This window comes from Trifolium pratense, linkage group LG2 (genome assembly GCF_020283565.1).
Source record: "Trifolium pratense cultivar HEN17-A07 linkage group LG2, ARS_RC_1.1, whole genome shotgun sequence".
NCBI classification, from domain to species: domain Eukaryota; kingdom Viridiplantae; phylum Streptophyta; class Magnoliopsida; order Fabales; family Fabaceae; genus Trifolium; species Trifolium pratense.
The window spans coordinates 55,508,194-55,525,110 of record NC_060060.1 but is presented as its reverse complement, the minus strand read 5'-3'; the positions used below and the strand labels follow the sequence as shown (position 1 = coordinate 55,525,110).

General features: G+C 33.4%; 2 protein-coding genes, 2 non-coding genes and 1 pseudogene across 5 annotated transcripts; 4 read left to right on the top strand and 1 right to left on the bottom strand.

Moving 5' to 3' along the window:
* Nucleotides 1–231: 231 nt before the first annotated feature.
* Nucleotides 232–1,504, bottom strand: LOC123904987. The gene is made up of 3 exons (XM_045954589.1): nt 1,407–1,504; nt 909–1,009; nt 232–776 (listed from the first exon to the last, which is right to left on the bottom strand). The coding sequence occupies exons 1-3, from the start codon at nt 1,502–1,504 to the stop codon at nt 232–234; spliced, it is 744 nt and encodes a 247-aa protein (XP_045810545.1).
* A 2,637-nt stretch (nt 1,505–4,141) lies between these two features.
* Nucleotides 4,142–6,580, top strand: LOC123903983 (TLC domain-containing protein 2-like). Of its 2 annotated transcripts, none has more exons than XM_045953672.1 (3): nt 4,142–4,521; nt 5,722–5,999; nt 6,090–6,580. In XM_045953672.1, the coding sequence occupies exons 1-3, from the start codon at nt 4,272–4,274 to the stop codon at nt 6,405–6,407; spliced, it is 846 nt and encodes a 281-aa protein (XP_045809628.1). In that variant the 5' UTR covers nt 4,142–4,271; the 3' UTR covers nt 6,408–6,580. The 2 variants fall into 2 exon arrangements, with proteins under 2 accessions (XP_045809628.1, XP_045809629.1); XM_045953673.1 differs by having other exon boundaries at nt 4,185–4,521; nt 6,120–6,580.
* A 1,019-nt stretch (nt 6,581–7,599) lies between these two features.
* TRNAM-CAU lies at nt 7,600–7,684 on the top strand. Its single transcript is given in 2 exon segments — nt 7,600–7,637; nt 7,649–7,684. It is a non-coding gene; the product is annotated as a tRNA-Met (tRNA).
* Nucleotides 7,685–10,472: 2,788 nt separating this feature from the next.
* LOC123903981 lies at nt 10,473–14,674 on the top strand (annotated as a pseudogene).
* A 655-nt stretch (nt 14,675–15,329) lies between these two features.
* TRNAM-CAU lies at nt 15,330–15,414 on the top strand. Its single transcript is given in 2 exon segments — nt 15,330–15,367; nt 15,379–15,414. It is a non-coding gene; the product is annotated as a tRNA-Met (tRNA).
* Nucleotides 15,415–16,917: the final 1,503 nt, after the last annotated feature.

The following is a 16,917-nucleotide window of genomic DNA, read 5'->3' as shown; positions in this document are numbered from 1 at the left end:
TGTCGAGTTCCTTGGACCCCAATTTGTCCAGTCCCCATAATAGTTTTAAAACCAAACGCCCCTATTACTATATTTGTCAATTTCTTGAGACAGAAAAAAATATATACTGAAATACCATCTCTTCATTATTCATGTCAAGATCAAAGAATAAGAAGGAAACAGAAAAATGTGTTTTAATACACAAGCATATACTATATATAGTGGTTAACATATATAACCTTTTGAAATATTCTAATGTTTTTGCCTTCTAGTAACTTTTTTCCTATGATTCATACCCTTTCTAGCAAACTTTGATGTTTGTGTTACCTTAATGTCATGAATTGTGCCTTTGTAATTACCATGCTTAATATTTGCATTGCTTGTGTAACTTTGATCTCTAATACTAAGATTCCTTTTATTCTTATAACTAAGATTTCTACTAATTTCAACTTGAGTGTGACCCCTCTTAGGCTTCAAAGACTTTCTTAAATGACAACCTTTATAGTCTCTCCTTTGACGCGAAAACGATCGGCTTCTTTCTGATGTTGGAAAATGGTATGAAAGACTTTCATCAATGTATTCTTCTCCGGTTGTAGAGTAGAAGTTTTGATTTGTTCCCATTCTAACCTTTCTTCTTCTCCTCCTCTTGACATTGTGTAGTTTAATACATAAGAAAGTGCAACAATACTCCAAAATGTGGAAACATGAAGAGAAACATGCCCATGTAATTTTGCAAGCAGAATGACATAGACATCTAAATATGCCTAATTTATATAGCACATAGAAGAACAACAAAACTGCAAAAAAAAAAAAAAAAAACAGAATACACACAAAATTTTAGAAATTTTTTTTTAGGGCAAAAAATTTTAGAAATGTTAAATAAAGTTGCAACATATTTGATGATGAAATAACAAAACAATTGAACTCACCAATGTACAATAGAACAAATACTAAGGCCAGCTTCAATAGATTAGCAACACAAAAATTTTCAATATAGCAAAAGAGATCCCATGTTGGTCCACATAGTGAGCTGAAAACATATATACCAAGTATGAAGTTAAGAATCCCACATTTACATGTAGTAAATTGTCTCGGCCGTTAATTTTAGATCAGATAAACTCAGATTTCATAATAACAAAATCAGTTATAAACAATTACGGACGTTAATTTAGATTGGTCGAGATTGAAAACTACGCAACCTATAATACACTTTTTTTTTAAACAAACCCACAATACAAAATTACTCTCAAACTTATATAACTGCCCTCACTTAAAAAAACTTGAAATTTAAAATTCACACATATATGATTGAAGTTGTGTAGATAACATTATGCAATTCAAACATACCATCACACTACACATGCTATAAATTGTGAAAGGCAATAAAGTGTAGTATATATTGATAAATTTGAATGGTATAATATTACCTACAAGAGTTTCCTGAAAGAAATTCAAGTGGAGAAGTGAAAAAATTTCCAACAGAATTTCCGAATCCGGAAGCAAACGATTCAATGATGTTGCCCATGTAGAAAATTTTTAACATATAAAAATGTTAATTTTGCATATTCAATTGAGAGGTTAACAAAGCAATGATAACTGGTAATTAACCGCTCTTTGCCGAGAGATTGGGCCTCATAGCTCAATACTCAAATAATTGGGCCTCTATTTAACCCATTTCATTCGGGCTCTGTATGTGGGCTCGTGTGACCCTAACCCACAGATTTTAGAATTTTTCTCTTCCTAATCCCTGTTTCTTTTCTACCCTTTTTTTTTTTTTTTTTTTTTCATTTTTGCCCTTGTATAAAAATTTTGGAACACGTTTTTTAAAGTTTTCCGAAGTTTTTCTAGTTCAAATTCGGGAAACACATCCCAAAATTTTTTTCCAAGGCAAAAGAAATTCCAAAAACGCGTTCGGAAATATTTATTTAAGGACAAAAATGAAAAAAACTAAGGTGGAAAAGAAACACGGGGTGGAGAGAGAAATCTTCCAAATGGATTCTGAATTAATTGGGGAGTGTCTAGGACTAATGGCTAGAAATTTCAAATTAAGCCTTTGTTTGGTATGAGAGAAATAGAGGAGAGAGATAGAGAAGAGAGAAAAAGAAGAGAAGTTAGTCATTTCTCTTGTTTGTCAATGAGAGAGATTGAGAAGAGAGAAGAATAATTGGTAGGTTCGATGTCTTTTTTCTTTCTCTTCACTTTTGGTGAGAAATGGAGGAGAGAATAGCAAAAAGACAATAATGTACATGGTGGGTCCCATATAACTAAATTAAAATAACTAAATTACATTAAAATAAAAATAAAGTGCAAGAATATTATTGTCTTTTTAAATATTAAACACATTTATCTCTCTCCTATTTATGTCTTCTTTCTCTTATACCAATCAATACCTCAAATTTACTATATTTCTCATCTTTTTCTCTCTTCTTACACTCTCTCTTACATATTTCTCTCTTCTCATTTTCTTCTCACAACCAAACACACTCTAAAGGTGAATAAGTCGAGTGTTTGGGGTTCGAACTCCGACTCCTGTACATATAGTTAGAGCTGTCAAAACGGGCGGTCCGGCCAATTTCGGGCCGGTCCGGTCGGGCTTCGGGCTTCGTCGGGCAGGGCTAAAAAGCCTGGATAAAAAACGGGCTAACAAAATTAGTGCCCGAGCCCGGCCCGGTACGGGTAGTCGGACTTTCGGGCGGCCCGGTTTATCTTTTTTTTTTTTTTTTTTTTTTACTTTTAGTGCTCAAACTCAACTATATAAATAGCATTAATAATTCTCGCGCGTCCTATTTTTTACTCATCCGCTATAAATATTATATAATTCGGGCGCGCCGTATTTTTACTCATTTCCTATCTACGAGTTTCTCGCGCGCCATATTTTTACTCATCCACTACCTACGAGTTTCTCGCGCCCTATTTTTACGCATCCGCTACTTACGAGTTTCTCGCGCGTCATATTTTTACTCATCCGCTACCTAAGACTTTCTCGCGCGCCCTATTTTTACTTATCCGCTACTACGAGTTTCTCGCGCGCCCTATTTTTATTCATCCACTATGTACGAGTTTCTCGCGCGCCCTATTTTTACTCATCCACTACCTACAAGTTTCTCGCGCCCTATTTTTACGCATCCGCTACTTACGAGTTTCTCGCGCGTCATATTTTTACTTATCCGCTACCTACGACTTTCTCGCGCGCCCTATTTTTACTCATCCGCTACGTACGAGTTTCTCGCGCGCCCTATTTTTATTCATCCCCTACGTACGAGTTTCTCACGCGTCCTATTTTTACTCATCCGCTACCTACGAGTTTCTTGGGTGCCCTATTTTTACTCCTGCTACTTAAGTAGCGGACGGTATTTTATAATTTATATTACAAACTAATTTCAAATCATCCGAAACAAATTATTTATATTTATATTTTATTTTATTTTTAATTTTAATTTTTTCGGGCTTGCGGGTCGCCTGCGGCCCATTCGGGCTAGCCCATATTTTATTCGGGCTGGGCTAGAAAGCCCGGAAATAATTCGGGCTAGGATTTTCAAGGCCTGAGCCCGGGAAAAAATCGGGCTTGGCGGGCCGGCCCATTCGGGCTAGCCCATTTTGACAACTCTACATATAGTAGGATGTCCCTAGCAACTGAACTAAGTTCACGAGGACAACTCATCATGATTAATTTATTACTTATTTTTTCACATAAATTTATTTTTCTGCTTTAATGTTTTCATTTCATCAACCACTATTTTATGGGCTATCTCTACCAATAAGAGATTTCAAATGTATGATAATATTTGGGACAATAATAATAGAAAGAAAAGGGAAAAAGAGGAAGAACATAATGAGAGTACGAGGATTGAAGTTATCTTAAAATTGTTGTACAAATATGTTTTTGCATTTCAAATAGCTAGTGTTATGCATTAGACTTTTGGGCTGGACACTTGTTAAAGATTAAAACTTAATTTAACTATTTATTTAAAAAGTTAAATATTTTATTTTATAATACCTTATTGAAAAATGTTAATATGTACACAAAGATAAATATTAAGGAAATAAAAATAAAAATAATATATTAAAATTTGTGCATTTAACTTTTTAAACATTAAATCTTTTTCTAACATTAAATGCAATTTTCTATATTATTTTACATATTTTTTTGTAAGAATTTCACAAACACTTCCTATTTAAAGTTTTTAAAGAGTGTAGCATTTTCCGACATTTAAAACTAGTTAACCCAAAAATTTGGAGATTCCAACTTTCCAAAGAAATAGAATAGAAGAGAAGAGAAAGAGAACAACAGAATGGGGAAGGAGATGGAAGAGGTTGGAAAGCGGAACACAGTTGAGCTATTTTTCTTATCAACTCTCATTCTCTGGTTCGCCTCCGTTTCTTTCCAGATACTTCTCACAAACCGAACCCAACTTGTCTACATCATCGCCGGTTCCTTCTTCTACCAGTCTTCTAACTCCCTTATCCGTTTCTTCTCCACCGATCCTCTCTTCGTTAACACCTCCGTTTCTCTTATCCATTCCATGGTCACTTCCACTTCAGGTTCTCTCTTTTTTCACTTCATTTTTTAGGATGAATTTGATTTTGCTAAATTAGTTTTGAGTTTGAAAGAATTAGTGATTTATTTATCTTTTACAAGTAAATTTATAGGAAAAATTACATGAAAATTATAAATTCACATTGGAAACAAAAACGATTGAGGATTGTGGGTGAAGGAAGAAAGAATATTCCAATATGCTCAGAATAAGGTTATGTGTTATATATATATATATATATATATATATATATATATATATATATATATATATATATATATATATATATGAAATATAGTTTACTATTGAGTGATAGCTAGCAACTTGAATTATTTAGCCTTTGTTTGAAGTTTAATCTATTTCTTCATATATGTAAATGTACGCATCAGCTTTGTGGTTGATGATTAAAATTTTAGAATGGCCAGTTTCAGGATCTATGCTTGTTAGGCTGTAATTTATTCCCGTTGCAATTAAAAGGGTTTAGAAAAAGATTATGGTTTTTTATGTCTTTGAGACCTATGAAGCATGGACATCTCTATGGTTAGGCGTGTCGCGGCGTCCGACACTCCTATGACACTCGTACAACATGTGTCAGACAACTTAGACAGGTGTATAAAAAATGATTTTTTCTTTTCTCCAACACTCCTTGGATCGGTGTCCGACATCTGTAAGACACTCGTACAACACGTGTCGAAGGATTGCGATGCGAACTTGATTTAAAACCTCTATTGCAATTGAGGTAGCATTGGACCGCAATTCTGCACAATATTAAAGGATTGCGACGCAAACTTGATTTAAAACCTCTATTGCAATTGTTCGGGTTAATAGAGAATCGGGGCCCTTGTTTGGATAATTTCATTTTGTCAAGGATATTCATCAAAGCCTCATTAAGTTTTGTTTTGCATTGGATTAGGAGGAGGAAATGGTTAGATTTGAGGAGGGTTGTATAAAAGGTTGTGTGTGTATCACTTTCTTCATAAATGTTCGTATATTTTTAATAGATTCTAACTTGGTTAATGCATGTAAAAGAGAGAAAGATGCCAAATTTTAATATGAATCTGTATAATCCCGTCTTTGTTTTTTGTCAAAACTAATTAACTGCCCCTTTGCTAAAACTATTTTCTGCTGGATTACACACAACTCTTGTAGACCTCATTTGCCCCTCACTTCTAATTGGGATCTTGCCATGTTCTATTATTTTTTGCAGTGATCTTCATCTTGTACAGAGAGTGGTTAAGTAATGGGTCGAGCGGAATGTTTGATCACTCACAGTTGGTTGAAGGTACTTGGCCATGGGCATTTGAAGCATTGTGTTTTTCATGTGGTTACTTTGCATATGATCAGTGGGATATGCTTCATTACCGCTTATATAATGGTTGGATACCTTCTATCCTTGTGCATCATCTGGTTCTCCTTATTTGCTTCACTCTTGCTTTGTATAGAAACGTCACCATCAACTACCTTATTCTCACTCTTATCTGTGAGGTAACCATAAAATCTTCCTCTCTGCTGCATAATGCTTAGTAGTTTTTGTTCAGATTTTCGACCAAGTATGACTTCTTTGTGATGGTACAGCTGCATTCCATCTTTTTGCATGTGAGAAAGGTGAGACGAATGGCTGGGATTCGCAATGCAAGGAGCATTGTTGTTAAGCTAGAATGGTTTCTGAATTGGATCACCTTCTTTGTGGCAAGATGTGCATCTCATATTCTCATCACAGCCAAACTCATCAGGGATGCTCACAAATTTGACAAGGGAGTGGAGTTACCACTGGCTCTGTTTGGCATGGCTGGGATGAATTTTCTGAACATTGGTCTTGGCATTGATCTCTTTAAAGCTTTTAAGAGAGAGAGGAAGCCTCAGCAGGTTAATCATCATCAACATCATGAATGATAGAAGAGAAAAGTGCAATATGTTGCACGTATTTGTCTTTTTGTACTAGTACGAGCACAAAGTATCGCTACTCCCTCTTTACTGAAAGAAAATCAAATTGTAAAAATGATGTAATATAACCTCATGCAGTAGATATGTCTATTATATATATGTGCAAATTGTTGCGGCAAAAACTAAGCTTTTCACTGGTTTTGTATTTCAATTATTACATACTTGATGTAACGTATGGATTGGTTACCAATCGTTAGTTGGTTCAGTGGTGATTGACGCTGAACTTGGTAGGGAGGACCGCGGTTCGATCCCCCGCAACTGCGATCAGGAGGGGCTGAAACCACTTGATGCCAGAACTGACCCCCGAACCAGATTTAACTGGTGGTAAAAGCAAAAAAAAACGTATGGATTGGTTAAAACTTAAAAAGAGCAGTCCCTTCTTTTTCAAAAAAGAAAAGAAAAAAGAGCAATCCCTTAACCCTAACAGTTCAATATGAACCAGATGAAGGAGTAGTCACTTATAATAATGATGATCACATACTACTTCAATTACATTTAGACCATTTTTAAAACATTTTATTGTGTTCTTGATTTAAAAAATAAAAATAAAACCTTCCCATACTTTGTCACTAAAGACCAACTCGCAAACAAAGTTTTAAGGAAATTTTTAAAGAGTATTACAAATATATTTGGTGCAGAACTAGTACAACAAATTGCATGGTATTTAGTACTCCAAAAAAAAAAATTGCATGGTATTTATGACGAAATTATTTTGTGCTAAAGTTGGGGTTGGATCAAAAAAATTGCCATTGCTAAGTAGGTTGCAAACTGAGTTTGCTAGTACATAGATAGTGAGATGAGAATTTTGATCAATTTAGGGGGTGCGTGAGAAACTTTGTTGAGCGCAAAAAGAACTCATTTAATATGAAGAGAAGCGCGTATAAAACTCAAGAAATCATTATGTGTTACACTTTTTATTTGATAAATGTTTAAACAGTTGATACTTTGGCGGAAAACATGAAGGATATATCAATTTTACCCAGATTTTATTTTTCACGATTAATCTCTCACTCGTACTAAATTAAGTATCCATTTTCCAAACCAAATATATTTTCATTGGATCATAGTTCTCTCTTTAAAAAGTCATCTATAATATACCTTCAAGGTACAAGTATGTGTACTGGAAAACAAGTATCATCAAGGGGTGGTGGCGCAGTTGGCTAGCGCGTAGGTCTCATAGCTTCTGAGTTATCCTGAGGTCGAGAGTTCGAGCCTCTCTCACCCCAAAAATAATTTTTATATTTAAAAGCATGCTTTGTTTTTTCAGCTATAAACAAAAAGTGAGGCTTATGCTTAGTAAGAAGTCTCTTTAAAGCCAACCTTACCTAGATGGGGAGTCGGCAATTCCCCTTATATTCCCAATAGAGACTCTTCATCTTAAAGGCTTTAGAGGTAAATAGATCTGGTGTGTTTCTTACCATGAGGAAAGATTTGTTTCTTAGATTTCTTCCTTGCTTTATAAGTAACTACTTGAAAACCATCAGCAAAAGTACCTTCCAGTTGCATAGTTTCATCCATTAAAGCCAAATCTAAAGCTGAATGTTAATTTATGGTGATTTTGCCTCTCTCACAGAAATCCTGTTATTGTTAATATTGATTGATGATCAGTTAGTTTCTTTTCTTTTACTATTTTTGAGAATGGAGTGAATTTGGGTCAAACTGCTGTTTAAAGAGGCGGTTTCTTTGGACAAAACTGCAAGGTCTTTTGTTTAGTAATCAAACCCCTTGGTGTTTTATAGGTGATTTTAACACTATCTTGGGTGCACATGAGCATAGAGCTGCTAACTCTCCCTTAGATTTGCCTATGCAGGATTTTTATAGTTAGACATACTTTAATAATCTAGTTCATCTTCCTGCTAGAGGTGCAAAATTTACTTGGGCTAATGGAAGAAGAGGTTCTAGTTTCACATAAAGAATATTAGATAGAGCAATTTGTAATCAAAGTTGGTTGGATAGTTACAATGCAGTTACAAGATATTCAAAACCAATTGGCTATTCAAGGTCAATCAGATGATCTCATAAATAAAGAAAAGTTAACTCATGTTGAACTAAGATTCTGCTTTGCAGAAAGAAGAAGTTTTCTGGAATGAAAAATCAAAAGTTAAATGGCATATAGATGAGGATAAAAATACCATCTATTTTCACAGAATACCTAAAATTAAAACTTACATGTTAATATTAATAGCATAAAACGAAAAATCGCATAAATTTACATATTTGACTATATTGAAGTGTTCGGAATATTCATGTCTCCGGCTCTGTAACGTTGATGCCACCAAAGTCATGAATTAAATCCGTACTAAATCGAATTTAATCCTTCAACCTGAAACAAATAAATACCGCACGAAGTCGGGAAAACAAAAACACCACACTAAGACGGAAAAACAAAATACACCGCACTAATACTATGACCGGAAATCAAAACAAACAACGCCGCACTATAAGACGACCAAATCACAACAAATACAAAAGAAATACTAAAAATATACGTTGAATTGTAGAAACCACAATTATTTAATTAAAATAGAAAGAAAACACATATTGGAAGAGTGATTATAGGCCTAAGTTGACCTTAAATCATCCATATTTGATAAATCAAGAAGAGAAAAGTTATAATAGCTAGGGTTAGAAGAGGAGAGAGAGTAATAATATTTAATAAGTCAAAAGTTGATTTTGGACACGGTCTCTTTCTCATACTCATTATATTACTCATTATATTTTTAATCTCTAGGTGTGATATATCAACATCAACTTGTGAGACAAAAATGCGACATCTTCTCTCTTCACTCACAAAATACATTTCGAGACATGCAAAAAATATTAAAAAAAACAAAAAGTTTATAAATGTTATATATTTGTAATTTGTATAATAGTTCATAATTGTGTTTTAATAACATTTTTGTTTTAATCTCTTCCCCCCTAGGAAAAGAGGGCTAACGCCCATCTCTTTCCCCCTTTTACTTTATTGGTTTTGTTGCAAAACGAAAAAAAATGGACTGTGCCAAAATTTATTAAGTGTTGGTTGTTCAAATATCATTACTCCATACACAAAATGAAATTTAATAGTAATTGTAGTATCCATTTCTGTCTCTAAATAAATAAAAAATTCAAAATATTGGTGTAATTATATTAAATTTACCATAAGTTTTAATCTCTTCATAAAACTTAAAAATCCAACATAAGGTATCAAACTCTTTATATGACACCATAATAATTCTTCACCGGATAATATCGTATTACAAAATTGACCGTTGGATTGAAATATAGTACTACATCCGTCCTTAATTATAAGACATTGTTTGACAAAAATGTACTATTTATTTACCTTGTTTTGACCGTATTTTTTTAATATATAAATGTAAATATTAGCATATAAGATCTTGCTCAATTTGTTTTGATGAGTATTTTCAAAATATTAAATTTTAATAATTTTTACTAGTAGACCGTTAAAAATATTAGTGATCAAAATTGTGCATTGACGTACATGCAGTAGTCAAATAGGACCTTATAATAAGGGACGAAGATAGTATAACATACTACCCCTGATCATATATATAAGAAACATTTCACTTTTTAAATTTATTGTATAATTGATGTATTTACACTATATTATTGTCTAGATACATTAATTCTACAATAAATCTTAAAAGTCAACTTTTTCTTATATATATATATATACTCCCTCCGTCCTATAATATAAGGAAAAAAAATTATTTTAACACTTATTAAGAAAAGTAAAATATGATAATTTCAAGGATGACTTTTTGTGTTTTTATTGAAATAAGTTTCATGGAAAGATGTAAAAAAAGTTTTTATTGGTTATTGATTATGGGAAAAAAAAAAGAGTAAATTAAGTAAAAGTCTATCTTGAAAGTATGATAAAAATTAGTTTCTTTTACTTATAATTTAGGACATAATTTTTTTTTTTTATAATATGAAACGGAGAAAATATATAAAATAAGACATTAATTAAAAATTATTTAATAAATAAAATACTAGTACATTAAAATTAAGGTCAAAGGATATCGACCAGAACCGACCTCCGAACCGGTTGTTGGTGAATGAAAAAGAAAAACCTAGGGTATTGGCACCGCCCACCGCCTTGTCTTTGCTCTAGAGATGGCGAAGGATGCATTTGAAGATGATGTATCGGTTTGTTCGGATTCCGATATCGATGATGCATTGGATTCTAAAAAGGATGATGAATACATAAAAGAGTCATTCTCTTCTTCCTGGCGACCTAATGCTCATGGTGGTCACCATTCTTACTCTTCTGTCCTCCAACCTCTCTCCAATAGCTACCAGAATTTCACACCTCAGATCCGTGCTTCTCCATTAGAGGTTTCATTCTCATTTTTGATTTTTGTGGTTTAACTATTTTGCCTTAAAAACAAATTTGAGAAATTTTGAACTGTTTTCTGTGTGCGGTTATAGCTTTAAGCTAAGTCAGTTGTTATTGTCACTCGCAGGAATGGGAAGGAGGATTGAATATTGCCATGTCGAACACTGTCACGACAGCGATTCGTTCAAGTGTGAGAGGGATGGCCATTGGTAAAGCCAGAACCAATGATTAAGCAGACCGAGCCACAGTTGAGAATGTAAATAATAATTTTGCATTTGAATGCTTCACATTCCTTGTTTATGTTATCCATTTTCAATATGCAACTAACTCTAAAATTCCTCTAGGCAATTGATCCCAGAACTCGCATGATTTTATATAAGTTGCTGAGCAGAGGCGAGCTTGAAAATATACATGGATGCATTTCAACTGGAAAAGAAGCAAATGTTTATTATGCCACCAAATCAAATGGTCAAGAACTTGCCATTAAAACATACAGAACATCGGTTCTAGCATTTAAGTAAGTGCTATGGCCTATGAGTATTAGATTGTTCTAAGTTCTATCATTACATATCTTAAATGCTGAAAAATTACGAGATAAATTACACACTCTGCTAAACTATTTTATTTTATGATCTGATTGATTGATATTAGGGATAGAGTTAGATATGTGGATGGAGATCGCCGGTTTACAAATGACTACTGTGGGTCTAATCATGGCAAAATGGTAAAAACATGGGCAGAAAAGGAAATGAGGAATCTTTTGAGGTTTGCATATGCTCTTTTTATTTTCTCTTCTGTTAAGATAACGATGTTTGGTATACTAAATAACACCGTCAATCAACTGTTGTTAAATGGGCTCCTTTATGATGATCCATGAGCACTTTTTTTCCTTCATATTTTTCAAGTATGAAGAGTTTGATTACTCTTTTACCTATGCTTTTCTCTCTTTCTCCCTGTTATTGGAGTGCAGGGTAAAGGCAGAAGGAATTATGTGCCCTACTCCATATCTTCTGAAGCATCATGTCCTGGTTATGGAATTTATTGGTACTGATTTTATCTTGCATTTTGATACATTTTGATTTTCCAATTATAATCGACTGCTCTCAATTGTTTGTTATATTGAATACCAATGTATATATGTCTACATTTGATTAAAAAAGAAAGACGAAAAGTAAATCAATGCATGGTTAAATATTGATCAAATGCAGTCTTAGAAAATTCCATTGTCTTGCTGTAAGCATATCATCTCATTCTTGTAATACATATTGAAGTTTAGACATAAGAAATGCAATTAGGTGTTAAACTGAAGTTTTGTGGTTGTTTGATTCATGCAGGAAAGGATGGTTGGGGCGCTCCACGTCTCAAAGATGCAAATTTATCTTTAGACAAGCTACGGAAAGGCTATGCTGAGGTCTGTCATGCTATAATCTAGTAATGTTAACATGGTTTAGAAGTTAGAAATTATCCTTTATATTGTTGACATACTTTAATATACAGTTCCTGTTTTAGTCCTCATAAGCCTTTCATCCAGAACTGTTACTAAAAGCTAGAGTTGTCAAATAGTGGCTATAGTTGTGCTATTACGGAATTTCAACATGGAAACACTTATCACGCCTTTCTTATACCTGACATTATAAGCATTTGTGTTTCAGATAATTGTTGCAATGCGGGTATTATATCAGAAATGCAGATTGGTGCATGGTGACCTCAGTGAATATAATATACTTTATTATGCGGTGAATACTCCTCTGGGTTTTTGTATTTTAGCGACTAAATGCCTCTCGTAAATAGCTTAATTATTTTTCTCTTTTTTTTAGGGTCACTTGTATATTATTGACGTTTCTCAAGCGGTTGACCCTGACCATCCTCGTGCTCTTAAGTTTTTGATTGACGACTGTATTCATGTATCCGTAAGTTCTCTTAGGCACTATCTGTAAATTACATATTTCTTGTCGCGTCTTCCTCATATGTTGTGGAGCTAAAAATTTGATTTTAAGTACTTGTTTTATTTGCAGGATTTCTTTAAAAGGCATGGTGTGGGTGTCATGACAATAATAGAACTCTTTGTTTTTATTTTTGATGCATCGATTGTCGATTCTGCTGTTGCTAATTATTTGGAAGAGGTATTTTTCATTTTGTCATTGTTTACATTCTCTGAACAACTTTAAACATATGTTTATTGTCTTCCAACATTTTCCAGGTGCAACAAAAAATTTTGGACGGAGGAGATGTATCAATAGAGGATGAGATTGCAGACCGTACATTTGCGAAGGTAACTTGCTTTTTAAGTTACTTTTTGTTTTTATGTGAAGGGGAATGCAAGAAAATGAAGATAAAACTTAAATTTAGGGAGTATAATCTTTAGATATTTGTATTTGATGTGGTAAAGATCAAACACGGAAGCTTATTTATATTGATGCTAGAAGCTTTCATAAGTACTAGATAAAATGATCTATGCTGAAAGGTAACATAAGATTGCAATTTTAATAACATTAACTCATTGAGTATAAAGCATAACAACTATTCTAACTCTTCTATTTACAACTGATTCTAAATCTATGTATTCCCAGTTAATTAAAAAAAAATGCTAATATAGTAAAATAGGTTTGGAACTTGTATAGTTTTTTTTTTTTTTTTAAAAAATAAAATATAAAACATTCTCTTTTCAATATAAAATTTACTTTTTTTAGTTTCCTTAGTTTAGTGCCTCCGGGACACTGATTAGCATTACCCTTTAGTGTGTGTGTGTGTGGATATATAAATTTAGCCCTACAACATTGTAATGTCCACAATGTCCTTTCTAAAACAGACCAGGATTCCATGCGGTCAATAACTGCTGCAGTCACTGCATTACACACCATTAGATTAAACTTTGGTGGGTTCAGATTCAAAGATGGATGACTGTGATTAGCCTGCAGTCAAATGGTGACTGCAGGGAATCCATTTCCATTTGAGTTTGATTCTGATAAAAAATTTAAATCTATTTTGAAGAACGAATAGCACTGTCATATTGGTTTATCTATTTAGCACATCAATTTTTTCTCCCCATTTTGACATGTTTATTTTCTTGAACTCTTGTCACAGGATTACATTGCAAAGAAACTAGTTGATGTTAAGATAATGAGCGGCGAAGACATTTTAGATTTATATTATCGGATGATTCCTGGACTTAAAGATCAGCCAAAGCAGAAATTAAATACTACTGAAGATTCATGTGTCATCTCTGATGGTGAGTATGACCTCTTAGAAGGTGATGCTGAGTCTCAATCCTGTGAGAACGAAGATAACGAAAGTGATTCCGAAGAGATTTCATCTTCTGAAAGTGACACAGATACCATAGAACATTCACAAGTAATCTTTGATGGTGAATCTAACCTCTTAAAAGTTAATGCTGAGTCTCAATCCGATGAGGACGAAGATAACGTAAGCGATTCTAAAGAGATTTCATCTTATGAAAGTGACCAAGATACTCCTCTTATGAAGAAAGCTGCTAGAAAAGAAGCTAGGAAAGAAAATAAAAAGAAGGTGAAGGAGGAGAAAAGACGAGCAAGGAAAACTAAAGTCCCCAAGGCTGTGAAGAAAAGAAAATTAAAAAAGTCGAAAGCCCCGAAGACCAGATAGACAGTAGCGCGTTATCTGTAATGGCTATGTTTGTAGGTTATGCAGACTTCCTCTGCTTGAGATTCTACACATATCTGTTTGATCGATTTGGTGTTAATTTAGTTGAATTTTAAGTTATGGAGAAACAAAAACTTTATATTTTGGATTAGAGAAAAGACACTTTAGGTTTTCAGTGTTTATTTAAGGATTATGGTGAACTTCCACAGTATCATATTTAAGTAAATTTTTTTAACATTGGTGGTCTTGGCATTAAGGATTTACTTTTTTTTTTGGACAAGCGGCATTAAGGATTTACTTTGTTCCCAAAAGTTTAAAACCTTTTGAGCTTTTTAACTTCTTTCAATTAATTGGGAGATAATGGTGAGAAAATATGTTAGTTTAAAACTTGAAAGACTTGTAGTTGGACAAAGCAAAATATATTCCCTCTATGTGATTATTATGGATATTATTATCAATACAGGGTAATGTGATTATTTACAATATTTAGCTAAATAACATGATGGCTTCAATTTTTATTCTTGCCTTACTTTTAGAAATGAATCTTAAAAAAGACACAATAATCTAAAAACGAAATGAGTACCGCTATTTTAGTACAAAGAGAAGGACATATAAAATTCATGAAATTATTGTCTATTACACTTTTTATTTGATAAATGTTTAAAACAGATGATACCTTGGTGAAAAACATAGAGGGTATATCGATTTTACCAAGTTTTTTTTTTATAAATAAAGGATAATATATTTTCATTGCCAAAAACTAACTAGATTGTATGTATTATTGGATTTATTTATAGTTATCTCTTGAAAAATCCATCTATTCCAACATCCCCAAATCCCTGATAAAGAAATATGTTTGCCATTTACATAATGCTAGTATTTGTAACTTACTGGTAAACAAGTATCATCAAGGGGTGGTGGCGCAGTTGGCTAGCGCGTAGGTCTCATAGCTTCTGAGTTATCCTGAGGTCGAGAGTTCGAGCCTCTCTCACCCCAAATTCTTTTTTATTTTAAAGCCTGCTTTGTTTTTTTTCCCAATTATGCGCTATTTTAAATCTGAAAAATAATCTGAAGTTGGAGGACGTGTTAAACGACGATTTGTTAAGGGGAGATTTCCCTATCGAATCCTCCTATCAACTGGGAGCCCATCAAACTTGTCTTTAATACACTTTGGACTGACTTAACTAAAGCCTAAAGCCTAGTCTCATATAGGGACACGTATCCCTTGTACTAACTCCCAAGCACCATACGTCAATATTCCATTGTACGACTACAAACTACAAGGTACAAACATTGCTTACGTACACACAATTTTTGGAGTCGGCACTGGCAACATGTAATTGTAAATGTTTGTACCAATGTTTTAAGAACCGGACCGGCCGTGTCGACCGGTTCGACCGGGAACCGAACACAGCAGCGGTCCGGATGAGTGCTAAGAACCGGTAGTCTGTAGAACCGGAAAAAAACCGTTCGGAATCGGTAGTCTGTAGAATCGGAAAAAAACCGTTCGGAACCGTCCTGAACCGTCCAAACCGTTGAACCGGGGGCGGTTTTAAAAAACCGGCCAGTTCGGAATCTACTTTAAAAAATAAATAAAAAATCATTTTTTTCCCTATTTATTGTTTCTTTTCAGCGTAATAGATTCTTAAGAGAAAATGATAAAAAAATGATAAAAGAAAAATATACCAGATCTTGAAAGAAAAACATATTACATACTTTCATCCACAAATAACACAAGCTGACATTGTTTTTGTTCTTGAAAAAAATGATTATGTTTTGATTCATATTTCATGAGAGGATAACTCAACAATGGAACTAGAGGAAATAGAAGAAGGATTGAGAGAAGAAGAAAAGATAGAAAAAAAAGAAAGAAAACAAGGACAAAAAAAAAAGAAAAAAAGAAAAAAAGAAAGAAAACAGGGAATGGAGGATGGAAAAGGTGGGTGGCGGCTGTGCAATATGCTGCTACTTACTTTTTCATTTTATTAATTCTAGGGTTTGATAGTACTTAGTAGTAGTAGTTTGTCTAGTTACATAAGTGAGTTTGGGCTTAAAAGTATTGATATTTGATAAAAATAAAAGCTTATAATATATCACACTAATAAGTCCAAATAATAACATTACTAATTTAGTAAAAAAAAAAATATTACTAATTAGTTCATTTCCATATTATTATAGAATAATTATATGAACGGTTCAATGGAAACGGTCCAATAACGATTGAACCGGTTAGACCGGTTGACCCTTGAACCGGAGGTCACAACGGTTCGATCTCCGGTCCGGTTCTTAAAACATTGGTTTGTACTAAAGACTTAGGTTTATGATGAATATGGATATGATCGAGCATGAATAATTACACTTAAAAATTAGCAGATACTACTCCGTCCCAAAATATAAGCAAAAGGAGGTCAACAAAAGTGAATGTATATGGACTAAATTTTAAACCAAATACATCAACTTTCATTGACCAATTTTTGCTTATATTTTGGGACGGGGGGA